The sequence below is a fragment of the Melanostigma gelatinosum genome (genome assembly GCF_949748355.1).
Source record: "Melanostigma gelatinosum genome assembly, chromosome: 3".
Classification (NCBI taxonomy): Eukaryota; Metazoa; Chordata; class Actinopteri; order Perciformes; family Zoarcidae; genus Melanostigma; species Melanostigma gelatinosum.
Window position 1 is genome coordinate 25,135,896 of NC_136636.1, and position 26,938 is coordinate 25,162,833.

General features: G+C 45.4%; 2 protein-coding genes across 8 annotated transcripts in view; one reads left to right on the plus strand and one right to left on the minus strand.

Annotated features, from left to right (window-relative positions):
• sox13 (SRY-box transcription factor 13) overlaps positions 1–3,562 on the plus strand; it is a gene marked incomplete at its 3' end in the record, with an annotated part of 47,826 nt that extends 44,264 nt beyond the window's left edge. For all 5 annotated transcript variants that reach the window (XM_079265275.1, XM_079265277.1, XM_079265278.1 and 2 more), the window contains 3 exons: positions 478–648; positions 1,957–2,173; positions 3,283–3,562. In XM_079265275.1, coding sequence (XP_079121401.1) covers positions 478–648; positions 1,957–2,173; positions 3,283–3,562 — 668 coding nt within the window. The remainder of the gene's footprint in view (positions 1–477; positions 649–1,956; positions 2,174–3,282) is intronic.
• Positions 3,563–8,681: 5,119 nt separating this feature from the next.
• etnk2 (ethanolamine kinase 2) lies at positions 8,682–25,572 on the minus strand. 3 transcript variants are annotated; one of them, XM_079265455.1, is made up of 9 exons: positions 25,204–25,572; positions 20,271–20,408; positions 20,049–20,170; positions 19,501–19,641; positions 16,631–16,773; positions 13,648–13,731; positions 13,406–13,566; positions 13,195–13,268; positions 8,682–12,480 (listed from the first exon to the last, which is right to left on the minus strand). In XM_079265455.1, exons 1-9 carry the CDS (start codon positions 25,348–25,350, stop codon positions 12,408–12,410), a joined length of 1,083 nt encoding a protein of 360 aa, XP_079121581.1. In that variant the 5' UTR covers positions 25,351–25,572; the 3' UTR covers positions 8,682–12,407. The 3 variants fall into 3 exon arrangements, with proteins under 3 accessions (XP_079121581.1, XP_079121582.1, XP_079121580.1); XM_079265456.1 differs by lacking the exon at positions 13,195–13,268; XM_079265454.1 differs by having other exon boundaries at positions 13,406–13,731.
• Positions 25,573–26,938: the final 1,366 nt, after the last annotated feature.

Sequence of the window (26,938 nt, forward strand, 5' to 3'; positions counted from 1 at the left end):
ACTAACATAGTTATATATGTACTAACGTAGTTACATACGTACTAACATAGTTATATATGTACTAACGTAGTTACATATGTACTAACGTAGTTACATACGTACTAACATAGTTATATATGTACTAACGTAGTTACATACGTACTAACATAGTTATATATGTACTAACGTAGTTACATACGTACTAACATAGTTATATATGTACTAACGTAGTTACATACGTACTAACATAGTTATATATGTACTAACGTAGTTACATACGTACTAACATAGTTACATACGTACTAACATAGTTATATATGTACTAACGTAGTTACATACGTACTAACGTAGTTACATACGTACTAACGTAGTTACATACGTACTAACGTAGTTACATACGTACTAACGTAGTTACATACGTACTAACATAGTTAAATGCGTACTAATGTAGTTCTGTACTAAGGTGTGCACTCCTGATTGTAGCCCTCTTTCCTGTAGGTGCCCTGCCCGTCTCGGGCCAAGGCAGCTACGTTGAGGTCCGGCCCCCTCCCTCCTCGGGCCACATCAAGAGACCCATGAATGCCTTCATGGTGTGGGCCAAGGACGAGCGCAGGAGGATCCTGCAGGCCTTCCCCGACATGCACAACTCCTCCATCAGCAAGATCTTGGGTGAGCCTTGCACGGGGTAGGGGTGGGTGTCTCTATTCTGAGACGCTGCCCCGCATATGGGAGGGCACCAACAGCCACCTGCTTGTCCCACCAGACACCCCACACACACACACACATACTGGCCTGAATCCCTTTCCTAAGACCAAACATTTCCATTCCACTGTTGTGGAGAGCTTGTCGTTCACACAGACAAAAATATACGGTTAATCTATTTAATTACACAAGTGTATTCCTAATTATTATTTAAATACCTCACACAATGCTGGGCTCATTGAGGTCCATGTATGTGCCGGTTTTCCCACCACCTGTTGTCTCACTCCTCTCCGGGTGAGGCTGTGTGAACCACACCTTCACCCAGCGACCAGGAACCAATCACATCATCTCTGGACTAATAGAACCACAGTATGTCACATTTGAAAGAAGCAATAAGGCATTCTTCCTTTAACAAAGCTAGGTCTCTTAGTGAGGACTCTGTGTACTCGTTGATTACCGAGTTGGTTTGGCTGAAGATAGCAGGAGTTAGAGAGCAGCGCATATTTATGATGCTAATTGTCACATGGAAAATAAAAAAACGATTTGCTGTTGCAAACTGAGCGTATCATTTCTACTGGTTCTTGCCAGGCTCGACTCGTGGGTTCAGAGTTTGAATTCCGCCAGCACAAGTGAATAGTGACGTACTTTGTAATGAAAATAAGCTAAAGAACGCTTCAACCTTTTGTCTTCAACTCTGTCCGTGGTTCCGGGCCACAGTCACTTAATTATGATATCTTTTCAAGAGAAATTTGCTCAATTTAAAGGAGCAGCGTGTAGGATTTAGTAGCGAGGTTGCAGATCAAAGACTGAGTACCCCTCCGCTCACCCCTCCATTTCCGAGCGAGGCCCTCTCTAGAGCCACTGTTTGTCCCACATTGACCAATATCAGAACGTTACGATGGCCTCACACGAGATATTGGTGAACATTAGTTTAAATGAATGTGTGAATTCTGCGTGTGGTGACACAGGCGAGCTCACAGACAGATTAGGAACCTTTATAAATAAAATAAAGACATGGTTAATAAGATGAAAACACGTACAAAGTGGGACAATTGTGTGATTTGAACAGCTGTCTATGCAGATTAAGCTTAGCTTCTAAAAACGCTTTCATCGGCCGTTAAGCTAACGCATAAAGATCCCAGCCCAACACTAAAAGCTGAATAAACCTTTTAAGCACGCTCTCATCCCAGCCCTGACTTGCTGCTGGAACACTTCTCCACCGTGCATTCACTCTTCCTCCTCATCCCCCCCCCCCTAATGCGCCCTGGTCCTCAGGCTCCCGGTGGAAGGGCATGTCCAACCAGGAGAAGCAGCCCTACTACGAGGAGCAGGCCAGGCTGAGCCGGCAGCATCTGGAGCGCTACCCGGACTACAAGTACAAACCCCGGCCCAAGCGGACCTGCATCGTGGAGGGGCGGAGGCTGCGGGTGGGCGAGTACAAGGCCATGATGAAGAACCGCCGGCAGGAGCAGAGGGCGACCTACACGCACAGGTAGATGAACCAGCGCCGGCGCACACCGAGGCCGGAGGCCGGCCGCACGACTCACGAGATACCGATAGTGTCCCTGGCAGACGTCGTTTGACGATTCACTCCATTGACAGGAGTCTTCTCTGCACCGCCACACATCGCAGACAATGCCCGCGGCTCCCAGAGCTCTTCTTTTATTCTCCGAGACACAAACAAAAGTGGAGTATTGATACCGCAGCTGCGCTGTGTTTCTTTTTTTGTGTGTCCGTCCTTGGAGATGAATAGCATCCCTCGCCATTGTTCCCCGCTAACTCCTCCAGCTAGTTAAGCTGGAGGAGTTGGGAGGTTGGCGCTGTTACGTGTGGTTGGTTTTGAGTGTTTGTCTTTTTTCTTTGTTTATTTTCCCCTTTACGTCACAGACACACTCACCACGTCTTGAATAAAACGTCAATATCAGAATGTCACGACGGCCTTAGCCTTCCTTTCTGATCGCTTTCTATTCAAAGTATTTGAAAGACCATGATATTGTCATTTCGTGTGTGTGTGTGTGTGTGTGTGTGGGTGTGTTGCAGGTTGGCCCGCTAAGCTGAGCAGCTTCTACTTTCTGAGGGCAGAGCAAACTGTGACTTGCCACGGATAATGTAAAGAACATATAGGTTTATGTTATGACCACCAGTTTTCAATTATTTCAGCTTTGTTTTTCATTTTGGCACGGGTCCAAACTTTACCCATGAGCCTCAGCCGCCATACAGGGTGCCATGGTTACTGAATTCATCCAGAAATTGACCCAGAATCCGACAGAAAATGGATTTAAGCTGCAGATTGTTTTTGTGTTGCTTCCACCCGTCGTCAGTGGCACATGGAACACGGCCGTCAGCCCGGTGACTGATTGGGTGTTTCCTGCTGAAATGCACCATGGGAATCAGATTGAACCCCCCCAACTTTTTTTTGGACATGAGCTTGATGTATTTTGTTGGTCTTTTGTACTGATGTTTCAACCGGGACACTTTGTTTATCGTAACCTCCATCATATGACTCCGAATGTCTCTGAATGTCAGCAAACTGACGTAGCAGCAGATGACGTAATGCTATTCATTATCTCACTGTACTCGTGTCCCTTCCCGTCTCTCCAGTCAAACGGAACCACAGCAGCTCCACTACTCCCACAGCGACGGCCAGTACCCGGGCGGCGCCGGCTCGGTCTCGGTGGCGACCGTGCCCTTTCACCCCGTGCTGCTGGAGCACTACCTGCCGCAGGTACCCCCCGCTCTGCGTCGGGTGGAGGGCCAGGCCACGCCCGCCTGCCTGCCCCGAGAGAGGGAGCGCGAGAGGGAGCGCCCTCCGTACAGCGAAGGAGAGGAGAGCGACGGGGGGGAGAGGAGCGAGGGGGAACTGGTGCTCCTGACAGACTGAAGGGGGGGGGGGGGAAATGGAGGTCAGGGATGAGAGGGGAAGGGTGCCCTTAGTTGATTGACGGTCAGAGGAGAAAGATGGAGGACGGACGGGGAGGAAGGGGGAGAGTTGGAGTTAATGAGAAAATCGCACCTCTGTCAGGACTAAAGTGAAGAGATGTGTTGTACATCAGTTGTTTTCAGTGAAACGCTGCCCTACACACACACACACACACACACACACACACACACACACACAGAAAGGCGAGCTCTTATCTTACTCATTTCCCTTCATAGACATTTCACCAGCTGCTTTGTTGTAGAATACAGAACGTAGAAGGTTTTTATCGTTTAATTCATCATGCTTCTAGCATGAAGAATGCTACGAAATGTCCCACGAAATGTCCCCACAGGAAAGCTTCCACAGCGTCCCCGTTCTCACCTGTTGGCCAGCCGAGTCACTTCTCTGCGGTTGAAGCGACAGGCCGGAGCTATTTGTTATCAGTATGTCAGTACCGCCCCCTGCTGGTAAAGGCTGGTTATTGCTACATGACATTTAGGTTATTACCGCTTCTTACTCCCATTTTTCTAGCTCAGATTTTTCGAGTATAGATTTGTAATCTGTAATATCAAGAGAGCTAACCCCCTGATGACATCATCGGGGTCATTTTTCGGACAGCGCAACAGAAGACATTGAACAGCTGTTTTCACAAATCAACAAGTAAACTGAACTTCACCAGGAAAATTGCCCTTTTAATGAATTCAATTCTGGAGCATTTTAAAGATGATGCAGTACCTCTTTAAAGGGATAGTCTGGTGTTTTGAAGTGGGGTTGGATGAGGTACTTTGACTATAGACAAGTACCTTCAAAAATACATTTGTCATCGGTACATGTTCCAGTTAAGGAGAGTTTATTTGTATAGCACGTTTCACACACGAAGGTAAGTGTGGGAAAAAAAGCATAGAATTATTCTGAAGCTGATTAAATCACAGAGACCTTTAATAGGGGAGGGATCTCTCACTGCAGCCCAACGGGTTACAATCAGACTGCCAATGAAGTCATTCATTTGCATCCCAGTCACTGTACAGTAAAACAGTCCTCCTCTTCGGCGTCCGCCCACCTCCCACTGTTCAGTCGAGCTGTGCTGTATATGCTGTATCTGTGTGTCTTACCAGTTCCCACAACACGGAGGGTTGACCTCAGCCTCACCAGATTTATTTTGTTATACCTGTGTTTGCTTCTTTGAGTGTTCATTGATTGTCGTGTTGAGCACATCCTATCCGTGTATCCAATTGTTTTTTATTTTGTTTTTTGCTGCTCTTGAGATGCAGCTTCCCGCCGCACTGCAGAAAATATTCACACACATTATATCAGATTTTTCAGCAATTGGTCCTTTTCTTGGTACTAGCGCGCTGGGGGCCTCTTCACGAATGTCCTGAAGCTGCGCTGGAATTATTTGCATATTTGAAGGCAGAAAGTCATTTTAATGAATCTTTTATTTTCCCGTTCCTCATACATCACACAGACCAATCAATCACATCACATGGGAGCTGTTGTTCGCTGGCAGCACGTACTCTCTTTACAGTGGCTGCTACAGAGATATGGAAAAGGTCAATTGAAGGTTCTGAGCTGGTCACAGTGCAAAGTGATGGAAATGGAAAGTTTCGGGGGGACTGAAGCAATGGGGAACTTCATGAGGACGCAGAAACCAAAGTCATCCACTTGTCCTCAGCAGAGCCCTTTAAAGAGAGAGTCCCGTCAACGGAAGTTCAAAACGCTTGATCATCACGTGACTCACTAGACTTCAATTAGTTCCCGGAAGTAGAAATCGGTAAGACAGAACTGCGATTTACAATATTCATGTAGAACACCGACAGATGGATGCAGTGACATCAGTGTTTTTGTTTTAAGTAACTTGTGTTTTTAATCTTGCATAGTTCCTCCAACTTCCCATATCCATTAATCAGAAGTCAGCTGAGCTGCAACAGAGACACAAAGCCAAACATAACTTAACCCTGTGTTATGTTTTTGTTTATGGTGTATAGAAGTCTCAGATATGCATTCTAAATCCATACCACTAGCAATGCATCACAGAAATATCGCTCTTCCTTATTATTGTATACCGTTAACTTTACTGCAATGGCTCGTACTCCAAAATGTATGTACGCTCATTCCATCACCTACATCCACAGCTCTGCATTAACACGACAAAATGTTAAATTTAGCAAATAAAATATGATATTCAATACCGAAATTTAAATCGCCCTATTCTGCAAAAAACTAAAATGTGTAGAAGCTATTATCCCTCTAACTACACATTGTTTGATGTAATGACCTTAAAAGAAAACAGAAGTTTCAATTCATAGGCTGCTCTTGCCTCGTTCACCGTGACGCGTTGCTGACGTTATCCAGTGTGGTTCATGAGCTTAAACCGTGGACCTCACGAACGGTCCATTCCACTGCTGCTAGCATACGCGGCTAACTATCGGGAGCCATCGTAAAAAGGACCATTGGCGTTAACGGAGTTGATGGGATTCTCTCTTGAACGGGTTCTGGTCCTCAGTACATTGTTGGCTATGGTGCTCCGTGCTAACGATTTAGCAGGATATTAGGCTCAATGTTAGCACTTAGCATAAGTTGCGTTCTTTAATAGCAGGAAGTAAGTTTGATAGTAGTTTTAGCTAATAGCATGTTACTGTTAGCTAAAAACAAATGCTATTAGCCTTTTGAAAGCTGTGGCTAGCACTTGTGCGCAAACGAATAGTTTTGGTGTCTTTGTTCTCATCAGTCAATAACCATATTGACCGTTACGACTATTAAACAAAAACGTAGCGTACCTAAATACCGCTGGGGTCGATCCACCTTCAGCTAACTGCAATGGTGACAAATCAAAATGGCGGTGACAAAGACACATTTCACACATGGCGGTTTGGGGCTCATCTTAAACAATCAGGGTCAGGGCTGTGTAGAGTAAAGATGGCGGCTTTTGTGCACAGGGATGAATATCAGAGGAAAAATGTTTATCTTATTTTAGCGGAGACATGCTGAGGAGTCATCTGTCGTTTCCCCTGCTGATGTAAATATAGAAAGAGACTTTATTTTGTTTATAAGAGCCTGTGTAATTTAAATGTGTACGTTTCTCTATGTTTTCAGAGTTTTGTGTTTTTTTGTTTTTTTCTTGAAAGACAATAAATTGGTTGTGTTAATTGTGTGTGGTATGAATTTTTCACTTTATTTAAAAGTATGTTCGAGTGTGTTTGAGACCGGGGCAAGTCTCTCTTCACAGGCCTTTGGTTCAGTTGGTACAGTGATTCAGCTCATCTCTGAATTAAATGCATTATATCAGCCAAACCATGTATTTTTAACCACGTCCATGTTGTATTTTCCCCACATCTTAGCAGCTAAATTAGCATCTTGTGTAAACTGATTAATCACATTGGAAAAGTCTTAGTCAATCAACATGCAACATTTGAAAACGTGTGACACACTGACACACCTTGAATGAATCACAGCTGTGGTTAGTGTTGATTAGTTACACCTGTGCTGTCAGGCCTGTGGAGGGAGGAGTTAATAAATCGTGATGCTCTCATTGCAGTTGTCTGGGACAGACTGTCATGAATATCTCACTTTTCAGTGCAAATATCTCTGGTCAAATTTCAAAAGGGGCTACCTGCAAAACCAATGACATTCCCCATCAACCTCAGCAGACTCGCACACACTGACCTAGTGTTTTGCGCTAATTGTTAGCACGCTAACACGCCAAACTAATATGGTGACCGGGGTAAATATTATACCTGCTTAACATCATATGGAGACTGCATATGGGCACTTTGACTACATTGCTCTCTCATTAAAGAAATTAATTCACCAGAAATTGCAATTTTGTGCAAGCAGAAACAGACCCTCAAGTTTGAATAAACAATGAGATGTTATCATTCATGAACTGTGAATCAGGCATCAAACAATTTCTGTACTTTTAGCTTTTTAATGTCTTCAAATATGCGAGCTGGAGCCAACTGGACTTCCTCTGGATGAAATTACAAAATGTACCCATTTGTACCCAACATGTATCATTGTTCTCATGCAAGTGGTGCTGTGAGTTAGCATCACATGGTTCCCTCAAAAGGATGGTGGGACTTTTCAATTTAATTTTGGATCAATGCAGGAAATGAGCTGTGGCTTAGTGTACGGTACCGACACGATTCGTTACGCAAGATAATCTTCAAGAATGAACACCACTATTGATTTTTACTTATGAATGCAATCGGCATAACTAAAAAGCCAACATCAGGCTATAAAGGAACTACACCACGATCACGAGACCTCACGTCACCACCACTTAATTAAAGTACAGTTAAATAGTTCAGGGTAAACTTGATCTCCTTTAGCCTTTATAAGACACTTGATGCTTACAGACGTGCTTTATGTCGCAGGACAAAATGGTAAAAATCTCTTCACGTGAACGTTATACTTTGACACGAGGGGACCGGAACACATTTCTGGGTTATGGGACTCATTCATGCAGCACTCAAATGCCAGAAAGAGTATTAACCCACCCGTTAAAAGGCGCCACTATACAGGAAACATTTTAATTATAAATAAACTCCCTATTGGATTGTCCCACTCACAATTTCCGATGCTTCCAACCTACTGATATCCGACCTAATGGGTGAGTATTCTTTTAATTCATCCACTTCAAAAATGAATCTCTTGTTTTATTTCTTGAATGGCAGCCAACTCAAGTTATAAACAGAGTATTAAAATAATAAAGTAATGGTGTGAGCGGGAGTAGAATAATACAGATGAAGAGGTGAAAAGCTCAATGTCTGGGATGTTAGGAGTCAGCACCATACTGTACTGTGTTGGCCTCCGTGTGTGTGTCTGTGTGTTTTGGCAGGACGTCCCCCAGCACAGGTTTCCTCCTTCCTTCCTTTCCTCTTGTTAAGGCCGAGGCACCAGGTCAGCTGGCACAGGTCAAAAGGAGACTTTTTTTCTTTTTTAAATGGGTTCCCAGAACTGTTTGAGACCAATCAAAAGCACACAGACAATTTGTGTTTTTTCATTTATTATTCTATACATTTTAATGGAAATATTTACGAACTGTTAAATAATTCTTCTCGCCACTCCCACAGGTGTGAAGGATCACTGTACAGTAAGCTTTTTCACAGTATTTCTTACAGTATTTACATCCTCCGTCTCCTCTAGCAGTCGGATGAGCACATTTACAAAGTCACATGGTGCGAGCGGAACGCTGCGTCCCTTCAGACAGCGCTCCAAGCACTTTACCAAAAAGTACATATTAGCATACAAAGGAGGAAAAAAACAAAAGAAAACGGTTATCTGTACAGTGTTTCTTAAAATCAAGTTAGTACACACACATAAAAATAGTTAATCTCAAATGAACCGCAGTGCAAACCCTCTGAAGCTTTACCATTTTGGTATGATTACAAAAGAGCAAAAAAAAAAGAAAAAGAAAAGAGATGCGAAATGCAACAGATACACTCCATAAATAAACCCTGTTAAACGGCTCCAAAGCTCCACGTAAGGCCCGACGTAGAGAGGGGGGGGGAGTCTTTGACAGCCGGCGTGGAACAGAGTCAGACGTCTGGGATACGCGAGGTCACCAAAAAAACCCACATCAACAACACATGGAACCGTAATGCATTCATTGGTCTTTAAACACGCCGTCAACGACTTCACTGGATGCCAACACCAACTTCTCGATTGGCTCATTTTCACCTGACCCACTGTGTGATGTCATGAGGACATTGTCAACAACGTCATCCTGAATAAGAAATAACAACATGCAACATGTCAAGTCATATAATTTTTAACTTAAACGTTTTCTAACAGATGTCAACACACCTATCTCCATGGCAACTTGTTGTTGGGACAATAGACTGAGCCGTTCCAGCGCTTTGCATTGTGGGATACCGTAGGCGCGGATTGGTCTGATGCACACAGAGAATTTTTTCCCCAAATCAGTACATCTGGGTATTTTTGGCCGACTGTATATTCTGCTTGTTTGCATACGGCACGCTACATCTCAGCCACATCAGTGCACACTTCTAGCATAGCATGCGCTTTCTAAATACAGCCCATGTGATGCAATTGAAAGTTCCCAAAAAAGCTAGCAAAGAGAACCTCGAGTTGAAATCGTTCGGTTAAATCAATCACTTCAATTCAGTTGTTGTCCAGTGCCAGTCTGTGTAGAGTAACTTAACGCCTACTGAACACTTCATACTGGTTTACCGTTTGGCTGCAGTGATGTAGATGCGTACTCGGTACGCTGACATCACGGTTAGCTATGTTTACAGATGCTGGGTGCTGCAATAGACTTGACATGTTCAACTAAAGAAGGCCGTTAGAAACATGCTTTGAAGCCTGGAGTTAAAGACGTTCACTCGGAGTGAGAGAAGTCGATGTTTTGGGTTTTGGGGGACTGTGCCTTTAACATACTGTATGGTTACTTGTGTCCATGTGTTCTTCAGTGCAAAGCTCAGGTCACTTCAGTAGTTTTACAATGCAGTGTGTGAGAATACACACCGGAGGAAACATGATTTTGGTAGCAAACCTTTTGATGCAACAGAAACAACACAGTGGGTTAGGGTGACCAACGGGCCAAGCGGCTGCTAAAATATCAGCCCACTTCTAAAAGAGGGCAGCGTTTTCAGGGACAACCTCCAGTCTGTGTGGAATGTGATTTCAGGTCGACCCCACATGTAGCTCATCACCGACTGCTCCAGTGTTCAGAGGGAAAACTAAATCAACACGACCTGTCTCTCGTAAAAAACCAAACTGTGTCAACAGCTTGAGTCCCACTCAGAGTCGGGGTCATCTATTAAGCGGATGGAGAAATTCAGCGAGTGCAAACTGCCTTTTTATATTTTCTATCCAGGCTGAATTCCTACGAGGATTGTGCGTTCAAGCAGCAAGTTCACTAATTTGGCTTTTGTCTGAAAATCTGAGCAGATTACTCGACTAACACGAGGGCCTCTTGATTATCCTACAGTTAAAGTGCACCACTCTCTAAGTGACTCTCTAACCCTGTTGAAAACACTTTCTGTTCTGACTCTAAACCATCAGTTATAAACCATCTTCTGCTCACTCTGGAAATTATTGAGCCCGTCTGTTACATGAGACCTGCAGGGGGGAGGACAAAGGTCAGGGCTCAGTGTCTCCCCCTGCTGGGTGTCTGAGGGGACAGATATCCCGCAGAGTGTGTGTGTGTGTGCGTGTGCCTGAGAGGACACGCCCCCTTTTACTGGAGGCCAGCATGGACGAACAGCTTCAGAGGAAGATATGTGTGACGGATCTGCAGATTTCTAAGAGTCAGAAAAGGACTGTGGACCATCTTAACGTCTACTTTCATTTAAGGCCAGCTGAATAAAAAGCAGGTATCGTTACATCCGAGTGAGGAACATTCTACATCTACAGGCAATGGTTGCTACTGCTCCGCCTGTGGAAACAGCTGCATGTCTCCTGTGGCTCTGGAGAAGCTTTCAGCCAGAAATGATTAAAGTTTTTTTCCAACCCTAACCGAGTAGTTTTGTTGCCTGAAGCCAACTGTGGCCGTTTAACCACGTATCACAGCACGGACCGTCTCATCAAGCTGAGATCACGTTGGTGTGTCCGTGTTTGTTTTTTTGAAATGACCACACTTCTGGTGTGTCAGATGCTTTTCCATCAGAGTGAAAGTTGATATGACAGCAACAAGGTCGACTCATAACCACTTCCTGCCTCCCTTTTGAAAGCCACACTGGATCTGACCCCAACAATGTCTTACGCAACGTCCGATTACGGATCACAATGTGTGTGCGATACATCTGGGATGTGAATGGATTACAGTGAGAGGCCTGAGAGCAGCCTCTGCTGTTCAACACGCTACTGCCTCACTAACAGATACAAACTGAACTGTGATGGAGGAGAGGCATGGGGGGGGGGGGGGGGGGTCTTTTCCAGGAGGTCTGGAACGTCCAAATGGAAAGTTAAACGGAGCGCTTCGCTGTAACCATAAAAGTCAAGTAGGTGGAAAACACAGAGTTCAGCGCGACGTTAACACAGGTCCTCTCTCGTTTACCCAGCGTCTACCTCCTCTCCTGCTTCGTGTCACTGCCCAATTCAACACGAAGCAACGCTCACTACATCAACCACAAACCGGAGAGATGTTTCGCCCGAGATGTTAAACAATCCGTCTTCACACCGATAAATAAAAGCACGTCTGGCTACATCTCTAGCACCGATTGCTATAACACAACAGTTCTTGGAAAGCTTTTCCTCCTGCTGCTGCTCGTCTGGGGAGAAGTCCGCTCGCACACACAAGCTTGTTTCATGTCTCTACCAGCAGCAGCAGCAGCAGCTTGTTTGTAGTAGAGAACTAGAAGAGGAAGTGCCAGAAGCTCAACAAAGACAAGAAAAGATACAGTATGTAATGTATGTATATCAAGAGGAAAGGCGACCCTCGTCCCTCTTTTCACCTTCATGACAGACGTTGTGGAACATTTTGGGGCGCAAAGCGAAGTCTCTACCCTGAAGACACCAACGCCTTGTTCAGCTGCACCGAAGAGGGAATGCAAGACGCCGGGGAATCATCGGAGTACATTAAGACACAAACGCACGCAGGGGCACACTTTCACACACGGAACCTATGGAAGTTTTATCGGTCTCCAGCTAGAGCCTGGGACAGACGAGGAGCTGAGTTGGAGCGATGAAGGAGCGGCCGCTGCTCGTGGCAGAAAATAAAAAGAGGATGCCGGGCTAGGCCGGGCAGCGGTCCGTCGGCAGCCCGCCCACGTGGAGAAGAGTTCCCAGCGTTAAAAAAACACAACCTGCTACACCCTCCCGCCTGTCTCCTGTCCGCCTCCTCTCATTGTGGGATCTGCAGGGCCATGGCCGCTGGTTTGGTCTCGAAGTAGCGGTTGAAACGCAGCACGGCGTACCTGTGGGACAGAAGAGCAGCGAGATGACGGCACAGGAGGAACCCAAGCTTTAACTTCTCCTCACTTTGTGTGTAAGTGAATAAGAACTAGAATGAGAGTTTCTCAAAATGTCAAATGTTTAACTGACACATGTTGATACAGAACGCGTTCTTCCGAAAGATAAAGTTGATTTATTTGTCCCTTGATATTCAACACTTGGGAGGACCCACTGAGGCCCCCCTCTAGCCGCTAAACTGAAGTGAAATCACGGGACATTTGAAAACCTCAATAGACGTTTTGAATGTAAAAAAAAAAATTAAAAAAAACTGGCTGCATTCATTTGAATAAGAAGAATCAAATCAAAGTGTAATGTATGACCAACATCACTGTTAAGGCTGTTCTGAATGTTCAACCATTGAAAATCATTTTTGACAGTCTAACACGCCAAGTGAGAGCGATATTCACCCTCGCGCTGCCTTCTCTCAGTGCCATCGGGAGGTCTACCACCTCTCTGTGAACCACTAGGGGAGGCATACTAGCTGCAGGGTGTGGTACCAGGTTGTGGACAGGAAGTGTTAAGAGGCATGGAGGCTCACAAAAGAAATGAGACTTGGCCTTTGCTTTCATAATGCTTCGTTTAGCCCACACGGACAGCTTCCTTTCAAACACACAGGCCGACCTATCACGTAATATCCTAGTGGGGGGGGATTTACACACAGTCGCACGGCGACTTACCCTAGGAAGTCAAAGTCAATGGAGGAGTATTTGGCCTGGATGAGCGCCCAGAAGCCCCAGAAGAAATGAGAAGCCTTGAGAGAGACATGAATCAGAGATCAGGTGAAGTAACGCGAGACACTGAAGAGTGTGTACGAGATGCTCTGTGTGTGTGTGTGTGTACGAGATGCTGTGTGTGTGTGTGTGTGTGTTGACACACGTTCCTCCTCACCAGAGCGAACTTGTTGACCTGCACGTAGAGCGTCTCCAGCTCTCGCGGGCTGACCTCCCCCGTTTTCTTGGTGAACTGTTTGTAGGCCTGCAGGTAGACTCTGAGCCAGTCCATCTGCATCTGCCGACTGGGGTACAGCCCGTAGTCCAGCTCCGCCATTCCTGACCAAGCACAAGGGCACGCACGATAAGCCACGCTGTGTGGATTACAACGGTAAAAAGCACACCGAGGTCTCAACAAACCTGCGAATTCATTGAAGTGGTTGCCGATGTCGAAGGCCTGGTAGTTGTAGCTGGAGTACTCGTAGTCGATGAAGCGGACGTGACCTGAGAGACAAGAGGACGCTGACAATGTAACCAAGTGAATGGGGGGGCTGCTCACTAACATTCGGGCTGTGGCGTGGGACGACGTTCAGTGTTGTCGCTGGTTAACGTCCTGCGGGACGCCATGATGAAATAATATAAAATAGCCAACAGTAAAAAAAATAAAAAACAGAAAAAAATAATAATAATTTAAAGAAACAAATCCCAGAATAAATTATTTTGCGATCAGCAATTGCTCCACATCCTCAACACATATGTGGTTTGGGAAGGAGGAGGAAGTCTGTTTGGAACTATTGGACTGTGGGGGCGGGGCCTTACGTCCCGCGTGTTCTGGACCCGTTGGGCGTTCTCGTCGGCTCGCTAAGTCACTTTTTGGATCAGCTGGTGAAACCGTAACCTAAAAAGTTGTTTGTGAACCTAATCTTTGATTTAACCCCTGAGATGGAACCTACTGGAGACCTCACGCCTCCGACTATAACTTCAAACAGAGATGACTTTTTTCATTTTTTGGGACCACGGAGATACACTTTTATGCTGCAACGGCCACTAGACTTTCTAATGACCTAACCCAGGGGGGTCAAACTCATCTTCACTCTGGGCCACATCAGCATCATGTTTCCCTCAAAGGCCGGCTGTAACTGTAAGACTGTAAATACTCCTAACATATTGGTAAATAACTGTGTCTGCATTTGATCATTGTTTATTATAAGTGTAAAAAGATTGCACATGCAGTTATATAAATGTAAAATTATATTGAAGCACATTGCTATTGTAACATAAATCATTTTAATTTAGGGTTAAGAAACCCACATTACTCTATCAAAGATCAAACTTTTAAAGAAAATAACAAAGACAAATATCAAACACAAGTTATTACAATAACTTTGTTCAAAGCTATTTTTGTCACCTCTCTGCATCACTAATGTCCCCGTCGTCGTCCCGTGCATGGCAGCTACAGCAGAGAGCGCCTCACTGACGGTCCAGTCTGCCTTCAGCCTCTTATGAACACTGGTAGATGATGTATGATAGTTCTGGGCGGTTTTAATTTCCCGTATGATATTCATTTTTCACACACAGTCATACCGGTGTACAGCCGAAACAACTGCTGCCGCTCTTCAACAGGCAGCAGAATATATTGTTTGCTGCTCAGCCCACTGCGGACGGTGCTAGTTGTATTATGTGTATTGAGAGGGAACCCTAGTCATGGTTATAACTTTATAACAATTAACAACACACAACTAATGCTCTTTAACAGGGCAAAACACCACGACACAACAGTTTGTGACACAAATAATTGTACATTTGTAAAATTACACCGCCGAATGGCATGCTGGGTACAGCTCGCTCGCTCGCGAGCACAACAGTCTGCCAACAGCTAGACGAAGCTCCGTCGCTCCATTAAAGAACAGAAAAGAGCGATGCAGGAGGAACAGAGAGAGACCAGAGATGCACCAATGCAATTTGTGCCCAAGAGAGGAGCTGTGTCTGCTGTTTGGAGGTTTTAAAAAGGACTTAGGACCCAGGGGAATGGAGGTGAAGGAAACAGGAAGTGACAGAAGACGCGCCACACAAACAGCTGTTCACCACTCGCTGGCCGGCCCGTTCTTGTGTTCGTTTTCGGCGTCAATTAATTAATGCGTTAACGCGGAAAAATAAATATCGTGATATACCGTGAAATGGCCAGAATCTTACAAAATACCGTGACACACATTTTTGGTCATACTGCCCAGCACTAATGTGCGATGTATCCGTGTTGTCTGTGCTTTCATCAACAGCTTAGTGTTAGATTGCTGCTAGTTCATGAACTCTGTCTGCGATGGTGTTTCTACACAAACTGACATTTGTAAAAGTCTGTATCTGGTCGGAGCACTGCTCACATACCTTCAGCATGCACTGGGCTGTAGCTGTGTAAATATATTCTGCTGTGATTGCAGTCTGCCTTTTAATTCTTGGACAATTTGATGTTTTTCTTGGAGGCTAAATTTAGCTCCGTGTTTGGTGTCAAAATGCTCACGTGAATTGTATCCTTCATCACCGACAAGCCTCATAACAGAAGACAGACCGGTTTTTTCTCCTTGAAGCACAAACATGTATTTGATTTGCCATCTTTCATTACATTTTCTTCCCTTTGCATCAATTTTTCTCTTCGTGGACATTTTGGGATTATTTGTAGATCTTTTTCAATCGTTGGAAAACCTCTTTTCGGGCTGTTGCCTCTCCTGTCCACCTGTTGTGATAGTTTTAATGTCGGCACACAGACAACATGCTATCTCATAATTTTGACTTTCTATCTCATAATTTCTACCATGGGGACACTTTTATTTTCAAGTCTTTTTTTTCAAAAATTAAAGAAAAAAAGAATATATATTTGTTTTTTTTGCTGGCGGATTCGCAGGCCACATGAAATGACGTGGCGGCCCGGAATCGGCCCACGGGCCTTGAGTTTGACATGTCTGACCCAACCTATGAGTGAAATCAACCATCATACTGGAAAACATGCTCAACTAAACAGTGCTAAAACATATTGACATTTAGAACTAAATGATGCCCAACAACAAAAGTCTACTGTATATTCTGATGTCAACCTTTCAGGAGTATTGATTTCCATGAAAATCTGTCCGACACCAAATACACACATTACAGGAAAACACCTCCTATACCTGATCTCATACTGTATGCATGGATTGATCAGATAGTTTGTCTACATTTCCAGGCTTTAGAAATAAAACTAGCCCATGCTTTACCACTCAGTCCAACTTCTCATTTTCAACAAACCAAAACAGTTCACATTTTAGTTCTGCGTTCTGACAAACGGGCCGAAGCGTGCAACGCTACGTCCTGCAAAACCACGCCCCGATGAAGTACAGAGTCTTCAGGGGATCCCCTCGTCCCTGCAGCCTACCCTCTTTTTCGTTGTGGATGATGTTCTTGCAGAGCAGGTCGTTGTGGCAGAGCACCACGGGGGAGCCCAGAGTGGAGAGGTGCTCCTTCATCCACACCATCTCCTGCTCCAGCACCGCCTTGCTGGGAACCTCCTGCTGGATCCTGGACAGGGACGCAGAGACGGGGATAGAAGTCAGCGTTTTCACACACACAGCTTTCTCTTCTCGGACTGTTGTGAAGAATATGCAAACACGAGTGTAGGTGACTAGCGCCAATTTTCCTTTTAGCCACCGAGAGGCTAAGTGGGGGAGATCTATACTTGCGGACGCGTTGGCTGTAACGTTAAATGATTTCCGGAATCCCGTGGATGAGTTTGGAGTGTTTATTTCGTGGGCAACAAATAAACGTTGATTCCAGATAACATACAATTATAACTCAGATAATGACAGTACTAATGTGAAGAACGTGAAATAACGGTCAACAAAAAAAATAAGGCTCCCTCTCTCACCCCCTCTCCTTCCAATCCTTCCCCTAGTCTGATTCTGACAGCTGATAAACCCCCATTGTGACTATTCCCAGCACCACGTGACTCAATCACTGGAAGTGTACCGGAAGTGACACAAAAGGGCATACTAAATGACACAGGCCACACCTGGCTCCTACAACGAGTGTCGGCGAACACAACGCGGGCCAAACGAGCACGCCTACCAGCCGAGGCGGCTTGTGTGACGTGTCTGTGGTTTTGCCACCGACACTAGTTGATCCAGACCATGACACACAGCTTCTCCTTGTGTTTGGGATCGTCACCACAAAGCGGGGACACGTGCCAAGAGAAAACAACTGAGACCAACACACACAAACAGCACACGGGCTCCGTGGGGCTCCGGGCTCCGCTGGCTCGGTTACAGAAGAACAAGCTCTCTGTGGACACTCGTGGTGTTGTGGAGTCACTATGGCAACACTGCTGTGTCTCCGGCTAAACATACGATGTGTGGTTTACTATCTTTAGGAATATATGACGCTCACCTGTGGTCATGTGATGAAAGTGGCCTCATGGGCTAGTGGAGAAAGGGTTAAGTAGCCGAGTCAGCGTCTCAGCCGAGCAGAGACCCCTGTGCTAACTGTAATGGGCTTATGGGGCTTAATCCAAAGTCAGCCTGACAGGCTGGGAGGGAGGCTGTGTAAAACACACACACAAACACACTCTCTCTCTCCTCGGAGAGTTCTACCGGAGTCCCAGCGGTTCAATCCCTGCCTGCTGTGTGGCAAGGTCATCACACGGAGGAGGGCGGCATGTTTCCGTATCACACAGGGAAATATCACGCAGATCTCTGCCGGGTCATCGAAAAATGCAACAAGTGTCGGCCGCCCGGGACCGGGACACGCCGGCTGTCTGCGTAACCAAGGAGGAGAGCACAGTGACCCAGTACACTGAGCTGAGCAAACATCTGCTGGCCCGCTGCATGCCTCAGACTCCCTAATCCAGTCGGCTATTATTGTTAGTTACATAAACCACATGCTGGACTTAATCTAACAGCCATCAGAACAGAGATATCAGCTGTGACCGGGCAGCTGGCCAGGTTACGAAGCGCTCTACCGCCGAGGGGTCCGAGGGGTCCGGTGCCGAGACCAAACAAAGGAGCCGTCTTCAGCCTGCACTCCCTTCTTCTTTCCCACAGATCAAAGTTCGATACAATATTCTACCAACTGCACCAGCCTTACGCTGTAGGAGTGGATACGTTCTAGGAGTTATTAACAGTTAGGCCTGGGTGATAATTCAATATGATAACCCATCTACCTTCAATGGAATCATGTCGTGATGGAATCATATGCTAAGATATCGCGATACACGATTAAGTTGTCTGAACTGATAACAGCAAGAACATTCTAAATCATTTTCTAGAATAAAATCACGGATTTAATTCAGACAGCGCATCCAACAACAGGCTTTACCAGGTGGCTATTTCACACAAACATGCTATATTTTGATCCATATTGTTATCGATATCTGAAACAACCTGTATTGGAATAGACCGTTTTGGTCACGTCGACTTGCTCCATTTAAAGTCTATTAGGTCAGAAGCAGTCTGATTCATAAATCACATCAGCCATCATATTTTATGTGTGGCCATGACTACAGAAACGGTTGAGGTAGTATCGTCATTGACCTGGGTTTATGACTTACGAATTATGGGAATGACTTCTGACATGAGATGAAATAAATATGTAAATGAGAATGAGGCCGGTCTGGTGGACCGACTGGCCAACATTGCCGTGTGTACAGTAGTCATTGGTAGTGGAACGGATCCCCCTAGTTACAAAGTTTAACATTAACCATCACAGTGTGACATTAAGCTTTACTGACGATCAGGACATCAGCACTTATGCTTTTCTAGTCGCCGATCTCTGATAGTGTTACATTGTGAACAACCAATCCTTGTTTAACGTGACAGGACGGCGGCAGTCAGTTACATTATGGTGCGTTCAGGCTCTGTTCAGTGAAAATGAGGATTGAGCGAAGGTAAACTTTAACGTTATGACGCGTTCACACGTGATCTTGAAAAATGCAGTTCTAGTGAGACACTTGAATAAATCGAGCTGTTTGAAGGAGATGTTTTCACAGCAACACAGACAGATATTAGAGATGAATTATGACGCCACGAGTTAGATCGACTACCTCAGGCAACGAGTAAATTAAACAGAGTTACTTGTTACAACCTGGTGCAAAACTGTTGGATGAAACTACTTCACTGACCCCTCTCAGAGGACATCTACTGACTCATGTTACAGGCAAATCAGGCGAAGCTTCAGGAGCCATTTTGCTTCATTATCACAGGGTGGATGTGCAAGTGAGCGCCTACCAAGAACTACCGAGGAGCCGGATCTCACCTAACGTTGGACGCCTGGTCGGTGAACTCGGTGGCCACGAGGGAGAAGTATTTCCGCATCTTGATCCAGAGGTTGGGTTTGGCGATGCAGCCGTTGTGTGCGTGGATGGCGTGGATACGAGCCATCTCCCCGGATATCAGTCTGAGAGGAGACGGACAGATACACACTGTTATCAGCGTGGCTACATGAAGAAGCTTCTGGAAAGAGTCAACCGAGTACGTCGTGTAACACACATTAGAGTGTTTAAAAGCCAACACCCAGGACAATGTGTGTGACCACATTAAGTGGGAGTATCGATCGCTTTGAGCACATTACGATAATTGCTGTAGCAATAGAGTGACGAGAGAAACTCCTCTGCTTCCAGATCTATCTTTGTTTTTGCAATGTTTGCATGAGACTCGCATGCGTTTGCCTCGTGCCTGTGCGGCGTCGTAGTTTGTGTCTCTATGTGGAATGTGGAAAACCTCTGAGGATTCGGAGCACAATAACACTATTCCACAGTCTAAATGCAGAGCGGTCCCGCAGCTCTACCGTGTCCCTGACCTGACCTGAGCAAGGAAGGATCCCTGACGTCCTGCGTCCCGAGAGCATCCCCCTGCATGAACTCGTAGCAGATGCCGTTCAGAAAGGTGCAGTAGAGGCGAGGGGCACAACCGTTAGCATGTAGCACCTAGAGGAGACACAGGAAATAAAAGAACAAGATTTAGAAGGGAGAAACTACCCCGAGGCATTGTTAATTCACAGGAGCAGAGCGCGATCCTTCGCGCTACCTGAAAGCTCTTGAGCTCGTTGTCTCGGTCCACAATCAGCTCGGTCTTGTGCCCGTATACCCGGACCAGGACCACGTCCTCTGGACTGTCCTCCACGTAGCAGCCCACGAGCTTGTTGGTGGTTCCGTCGGTGAAGAGCTGGAGGAGGAAGAAGAATAGACATGAGAAGAATACCCCCGACCTCTGAGGCTCCCGAAAAACATCTTGAATTTGTTTTCTGAAGCCATCGGTTGTCTTCAGCTCAGGACCGACGGCGCTGACGCCATGCAGCTCTGAACCACGGTCACGTGTGCCTTCAGACCGCAGATAACAGACAATGCCAAGCAGTTGTTTATTAGCTTTTATTTGACACATTCAATCATTTAAAAACTAATATTATATATGAAGTATAAACTATATATTGATGTCCTGTCAATGTCCTAATGATATATGATGCTTACAATACATTAATGTACTATATTGGCTTATTACAGGGATATTTCCAGCATGTATCTCCAGGGATTCCTTGCCCAACAACACTACACTCAAAAAGCAGTAAATATATTTTTGCTTTACATGTTAATAACTGTTCATAACAGCAATGCAGACCCTGAAAACGCATGCTAGGACGAGATCCTACAGTTTGCAGGCGTCATAAATCCAGCAAGTTGAAGCACAGGACTTTGACGAGCATCCTGAACGCAGCACGGCGGGGCACAGAGGATGGGGTCGGGTGCGGACGTCCAACCACACCTTCCCCCCCGCCGACCGCAGACAGAACCGCTCGACTCGTCTGCAGGGTGGTGTCGGGTGTAGCGGCAGCGGGTCAACAAGTTAAATCAGACGCCTCTTTCGAAAATGAAAAGCAAGCAAAAAAAAGCCCTCTGTGTCTAAAGCTAGGCCATTAAGTATCCGAGCAACAACATCACTCCAATGGAAACCAGCGGGGCCGGTCCATCCCACTGCAGCGAGCACAATAACAACATACACGCTGCCCCCCCCCCCAGCCGCTCACTCGCACATATCTGGCATTCCACACGTGGCTGACCACAAAGATGGGTGCGCAGGCATCCCTGTTATGACCGCACACACCCGAGCGTACGTGCCCTTTGCCACCGCTTGACATGATCCCTTCTACCCGCCACACAATGCACCGCTAAGGCCGGCGATCAATACGTCGACAGACGATAAGCTTGGACCCAGACAGAGGTAAACATTCAGCCATACGCCGCCTGACGCTTTGTTTTTCCTTCTTCCCATGAGCGAGCGCGCGGTCCGACTGCATGGCCTCTGAGGCGGAGGTGAATCATTTGGCCTTCAGCGTGCGAAAGCTGAAAGAGGACACTGTTGCTCTGTTGCCGTTGGCACACTCTGCTGTTTTCTTGTCCTCTGTGTGGAGAGTGTCGCATTCACAGTGAAAAGGTCTTCCTGCCCAGGTGGCAGGGGGGCTAATCAGGTGTTTCTGCCAGCAGCGCGGCCCTGCTGCTCTCAAACACTCGTAGTGCTTCCCGCTCCCATCAAAACAACCGACCCGCTGCTCGAGAACATCCTGCCAAAACTCAACCAACATTAATCTCACAATCTCCTCACTCATTTTCCTGCCGTGACCTCGTTAGCAAATATGTTGCCAGTTGTGCAGCTGCTAAACTCCGTATGGAGGTCTGTAGAGACCTGGAGAAAAGTGCTGCTGGTCCGGCCGTAGAGGTCGAGGTGAACACCACAAGCTCTGCTGCAGGTGTGTGTGCGTGTGTGTGTGTGTGTGTGGTGTCGGCTCCGGGGAGATCGGCCAGCGGGCTGTGAACACGTGGTCGTGTCGACTGTGTTCGAACCGTGACACCGGAGGTTAATGGTGTCGTCGCACCAAAGACTTTGACCTGACCACGACACACCAGTCACTTGATCATGTTACAAGGCATCAATTATGCATTTTACTTTCCCCGACAAACTTCAGGGACGTGTGTTGTTGAACGTTCAGAAGTGTTTCTCATGTGGGATATTTTGTGGTGATGAGAGATGTTGGTTTCATAGTGGCTGGAACTCAAAATGTATACCAGCGACGGATACAATACAATAACGGTATAATCCAGTGTGTGTGTGTGTGTGTGTGTGTGTGTGTGTGTGTGTGTGTGTGCCACTGGCTTGCTGATCGCTGCCACACTGTACAGCGCTCATGCAGCAGTTTCCGCCGATTCCCTCCGCCTCCCCGGCTCACGCCGTCTCTAACGATAAACCCTCCAGTTGTTCCCCTTCAGGTGAACACTGTTAGCAATCGCAGCTGTGTGGGTCGTAGCTGCTGCGGCAGCGGGACGATCCGATCACAACGTCGCAGGAAATTTGTGTGATTGGCTGCGAGCAAAAACCATACAAATAGTAATTGAGTGTTCTACATCTGGGCTTCAAAAAGGATTGATGATAAGTGATTGTTTGTCTGGAGAAGCTTTGATGCTACCTAGTACTGGGCTTATTTTGGTAGTACCGATACCTTGCCCTATTGATCTGTCGTTTCATTAACATGAACACACAGATAGAGAAAATATATCTTCATAGCGCAAGGGGAAAAAAGGAATCAATCAACTAATGTTCCACTATTAAGCATTATAATAGACAAAACTCTTCACGCGAGTATCTCATTCATTCTGTTAAATACACTCAGGACATTCATTTGGACAGAATGGGTCTATTCTCAAAAGGTTTTAAAACAAGCAGTGACTGGTCCTGAGCTCACACCCTACATGAAGTTACAATTATGTTATTATAGAAATAAATCTGTTACTGCTTCTCTTTCATTATTGCCAGTCCTCCATAAAAGCACAAAACACACTGAATACAGTGAGCAGTGAGTCTATTGACATCCTGTAAGTGTCGATGGAAATTATTTAAATATGCTAATTGTGCAGCCATTTTATCTGCGCTGTACTGGTTTTATTCCACTGTTACAAACACTGGACATAAACCGATCTCGCTCTTTAATATTAAACTGACAGAGTATAATGTTCAAAGACGGAAACTGATGGCAGAATGCCAACCATGGGTTCACTTCATATGCTCCTTTGAAAAGAGGAAAAATATTTCAGTGATGGGCAGAAACTTCTGTTTATGTTTGTTTGTATATATATATATATATATATATATATATATAAATAAACATAAACAGAAGTTTCTGCCCATCACTGAAATATTTTTATATATATATTTATATTTATATATATTAGTGCTGGGCAAGTTAACGCATTATTATCTCGCTAACGCAATTTTATAGTATAGTATAATTCTTTATTAAAATTCATTAATAATTACAATTAATTATTATTAATTATTAATTAATTATTAATTAATTAACGCAGACAATTATTTTATAGCGCCTCACGCATTTTTATTTATTTTGAAAGTCCGTTGCTCACTGGCAGCGGTGGAGGAATGGAGACTACTGGACATCGCTGCGGTCAACTCAGCAGACACTTACACTTTAGTGCACCCATATGCGGAAATTCACGGTAAACGCATTTAAACTCACAGATCGGGAGCGAGCGAAGGACTTTGAAAGTTAGCGGAAAGATGAACGTGAGACAACATCCGGTTTCTACTGATCGCTACTGTGTAAAGGGAATACTGCTGTTAAAAATAACCTTATTTGTGTAAAGTGTTTGCAAACCAAACCATCGGCTGGGTGTGGGAGAAGATCCTGATTCTTACTCGCTTCAATAAAGAGATTCCAGGCTCTTTCACTTTTGGGTGCGGTTCCCGTGTCATTCGGTTTTCAGATGAAGATACGATAACTGACTCATCTTCCTGATGTCTCTCTGGTGTCGCCCTGTCACCCATGCATCATCAGCTGTCTGTTGCACCTGTGCCCCATATACAAATGACCTGCCACACCAATCCACACTGTGGTCAACCTGAGGTAGGGTCTCACTATGAACAGATACAATACACAGACATAACTAATGGCGCCCACACAACAATATAATATATATCTATATACACAAAGACTGGCAGTATGTAAAGTGGCCTCTATAAGTGGAAATTAGATGTTTTTCCATGTTATAACATTATATCCTTTGATTATATCCATTATATTTGAACTGCCAGTGCGAAGGTTTAATGTCTGTTCATTAACGGGCCCTTGAAACACATGAATATTACAACTTGAAATAGGTTCAACTTTAAGTTAAGCTTCCAACTGTAGTCACCACACCTTTCAGGAAGAATAAAACCCAAACATATAATACTGTGAACGCTACATCATGTGTTAAAGTCCTGTTACACCCCTACTAGGTAACGTTATACTAGGTTGCGACACAGTGCCCTGCCCCACCTCAACTGCTAGCTATAGGTTAATGTTTCTATTTAATACTGAACTAACATTCATCCACTGGATTAAAAACATCCGACAAGTGAGCAGCGAGACATAATAAAGAAGGCTGACTGTCAGTAGTCCAACCAGCTGTATTAGCAGCCTCATTAAGGTGTGTCTGCTCCACCGTGTCTCTCAACCAAAACCCAAGCATCACGTCACCAGCTCGCCACCGACACTAAGCCGACCGCGACTTGGCCGTCGTGCTACATTTGGTGACACGTATTGTGCACTTTGGACGTATATAAAGCGGTCTGTGACAGAAACGTGTCCTCGCCGTCCTCTCAGGTAACTTAACGTTACCTGCTGACGTCAGTCTGCTAGCGTAAAGTTATTCAGTGAGAGCGTCTCGCTAGCTCAGCTAACGTTTCCATATTATCTCGCTGACAAATACTGCAACAGCATTTAAAACACGAGGCGGCTTCATTTATCGTCTAGGAAGGTGGTGCAGGTGACGGTGTGTCGTTAGTTAACATAATTGAAACATAGCCGGTGGGTTTGTCTCCACGGCCCTCCTGGCTGCCTCCGTGATGCTGCGGAGCTGTCATTCTTAAACTAGCCTAGCACGCGCTGCACAGCTAGCTTAGCAGATAACGTTACCTTGGTCTTGACGTCGCTCGTGTCCCACGCCGGTCTCAGCTCTTTAATGAGCTTCATCGCCCCCTCCGTCACGTTGTGTTCGTCCACGAAAATGGGAATTTTTCTAATTACCGGCGACCCGACGGGCACATATATCTGCGTCTCCATCCTACAGCCGTGTGTCTACAACGTTAATTTCAGAGCCCTTCACAGATATTTCTAGAAATTGCGGCATGCAAGCGCTGCTTGGTTTATGAAGTCGCTAGATGCTGACGTGTTTCAGTGAATGAACGAAGCTCTGCTTGAGATGTATCTTGCTCGACGGCTGTTGGACTAACGGTGGATTTGAAGCGGTGAAACTGCCGGGTATTGATGCTCGTCGCCGGTTTTCTTCAGCCAACTGTACCATTTCCTCCTACTTGGCTCCGCCCGCCCGCCCGGGATCATCCGATTGTACCGCCGGTTGAGACGCACGCACCACAGCCGGACACGCCCATTATCGCCGAGTGTGTCCGAGTGGAGCCCGAGATCAGCCGAATACAAAGAAGCGTGACAAGCGTAACATTTAACAACAATCAACAATGCAAAGTAGAAACAAATTAAATTTACAGAAAATACAAGATAAAGTAAAATATAAATAAAGTGAAATATAAGATAAAGTGAAGTCGAGTGCACAAGCGGACAGGTAACAGGACTATAAACCAGTGAGATGAAGTGTAGTGTGAAAGTGTGGGGTGTGATAGAAGGGATGTGCGGGGGAGTGACCGGTGGGAAATTGTCCTGCATGACAGAGTCAGTGGGGGTCCCGGGCTCTGTTAATGAGTGCAGGTTTGAAATTTAAATTACTTTATTTCTAAGAGGAACGAAAAGAAGTCACCTATATAATAACAGTTAGGTGACACATGCAGACTAGACTTTACCAACCTTACTTTTTTTTTTACGAATACTTTTAATAGACCAGGATATAAAAGGTCAAAGTGTAGATACAATTTGATGATTTATTAATGGAAAAGGCCCACAAGAGATAGACCAGGCAAAGATACAAAAAAGGGCAAAATAAATAAAACATAAGGAGAGCTGCACAATTAATACAAAATGAATTAAGGAGAGTAGGTAGGAAAGATGCACAATACATATAAGAAAGTTATATAGACAATCAAGTACCCTAACTGTACCATAAATGTGCTTTATGCTGTTACGTATGGTTCTATGTATGTCTTGCTGTGAATGTTTGTGCATGTCATTTGCATGCACATGTCATGTGCATGTCATTTGTGAATGAGGGCACCTGGATGAGGATGTGGTTATAAGCGCCTCCTTGCTCCGCCCTCGCTCATCTGCCTGGCACCAGACCCCGGTCTGCAGAGGGATTTGCACACTACAGTTTACTTGTGTCCTGTAAATAAACTGGCAGCTGTGGTTGTTTTTAACCTAACTTGGTGTTGTGTCCCTCCTATATGTTGCGACTAACGAGCAGTTAGTTTACAGTTTATTTACAGGACACAAGTAAACTGTAGTGTGCAAATCCCTCTGGTGCCAGGAAGATGAGCGAGGAGGTGCTTATATAGGTAAACCACATCCTCAACCAGGTGCCCTCAATCACGCGTTGGGGAGCTGCACCGAGAAGTCACAAGACACAGAATACACACACATGCACACACACACACACACCCAAGCACAAACATTCACAGCAGGACATAGAACCATACGTAACAATGTGTAATAATGTAGAATACAGTGTGTGCAGGAAGCCGGA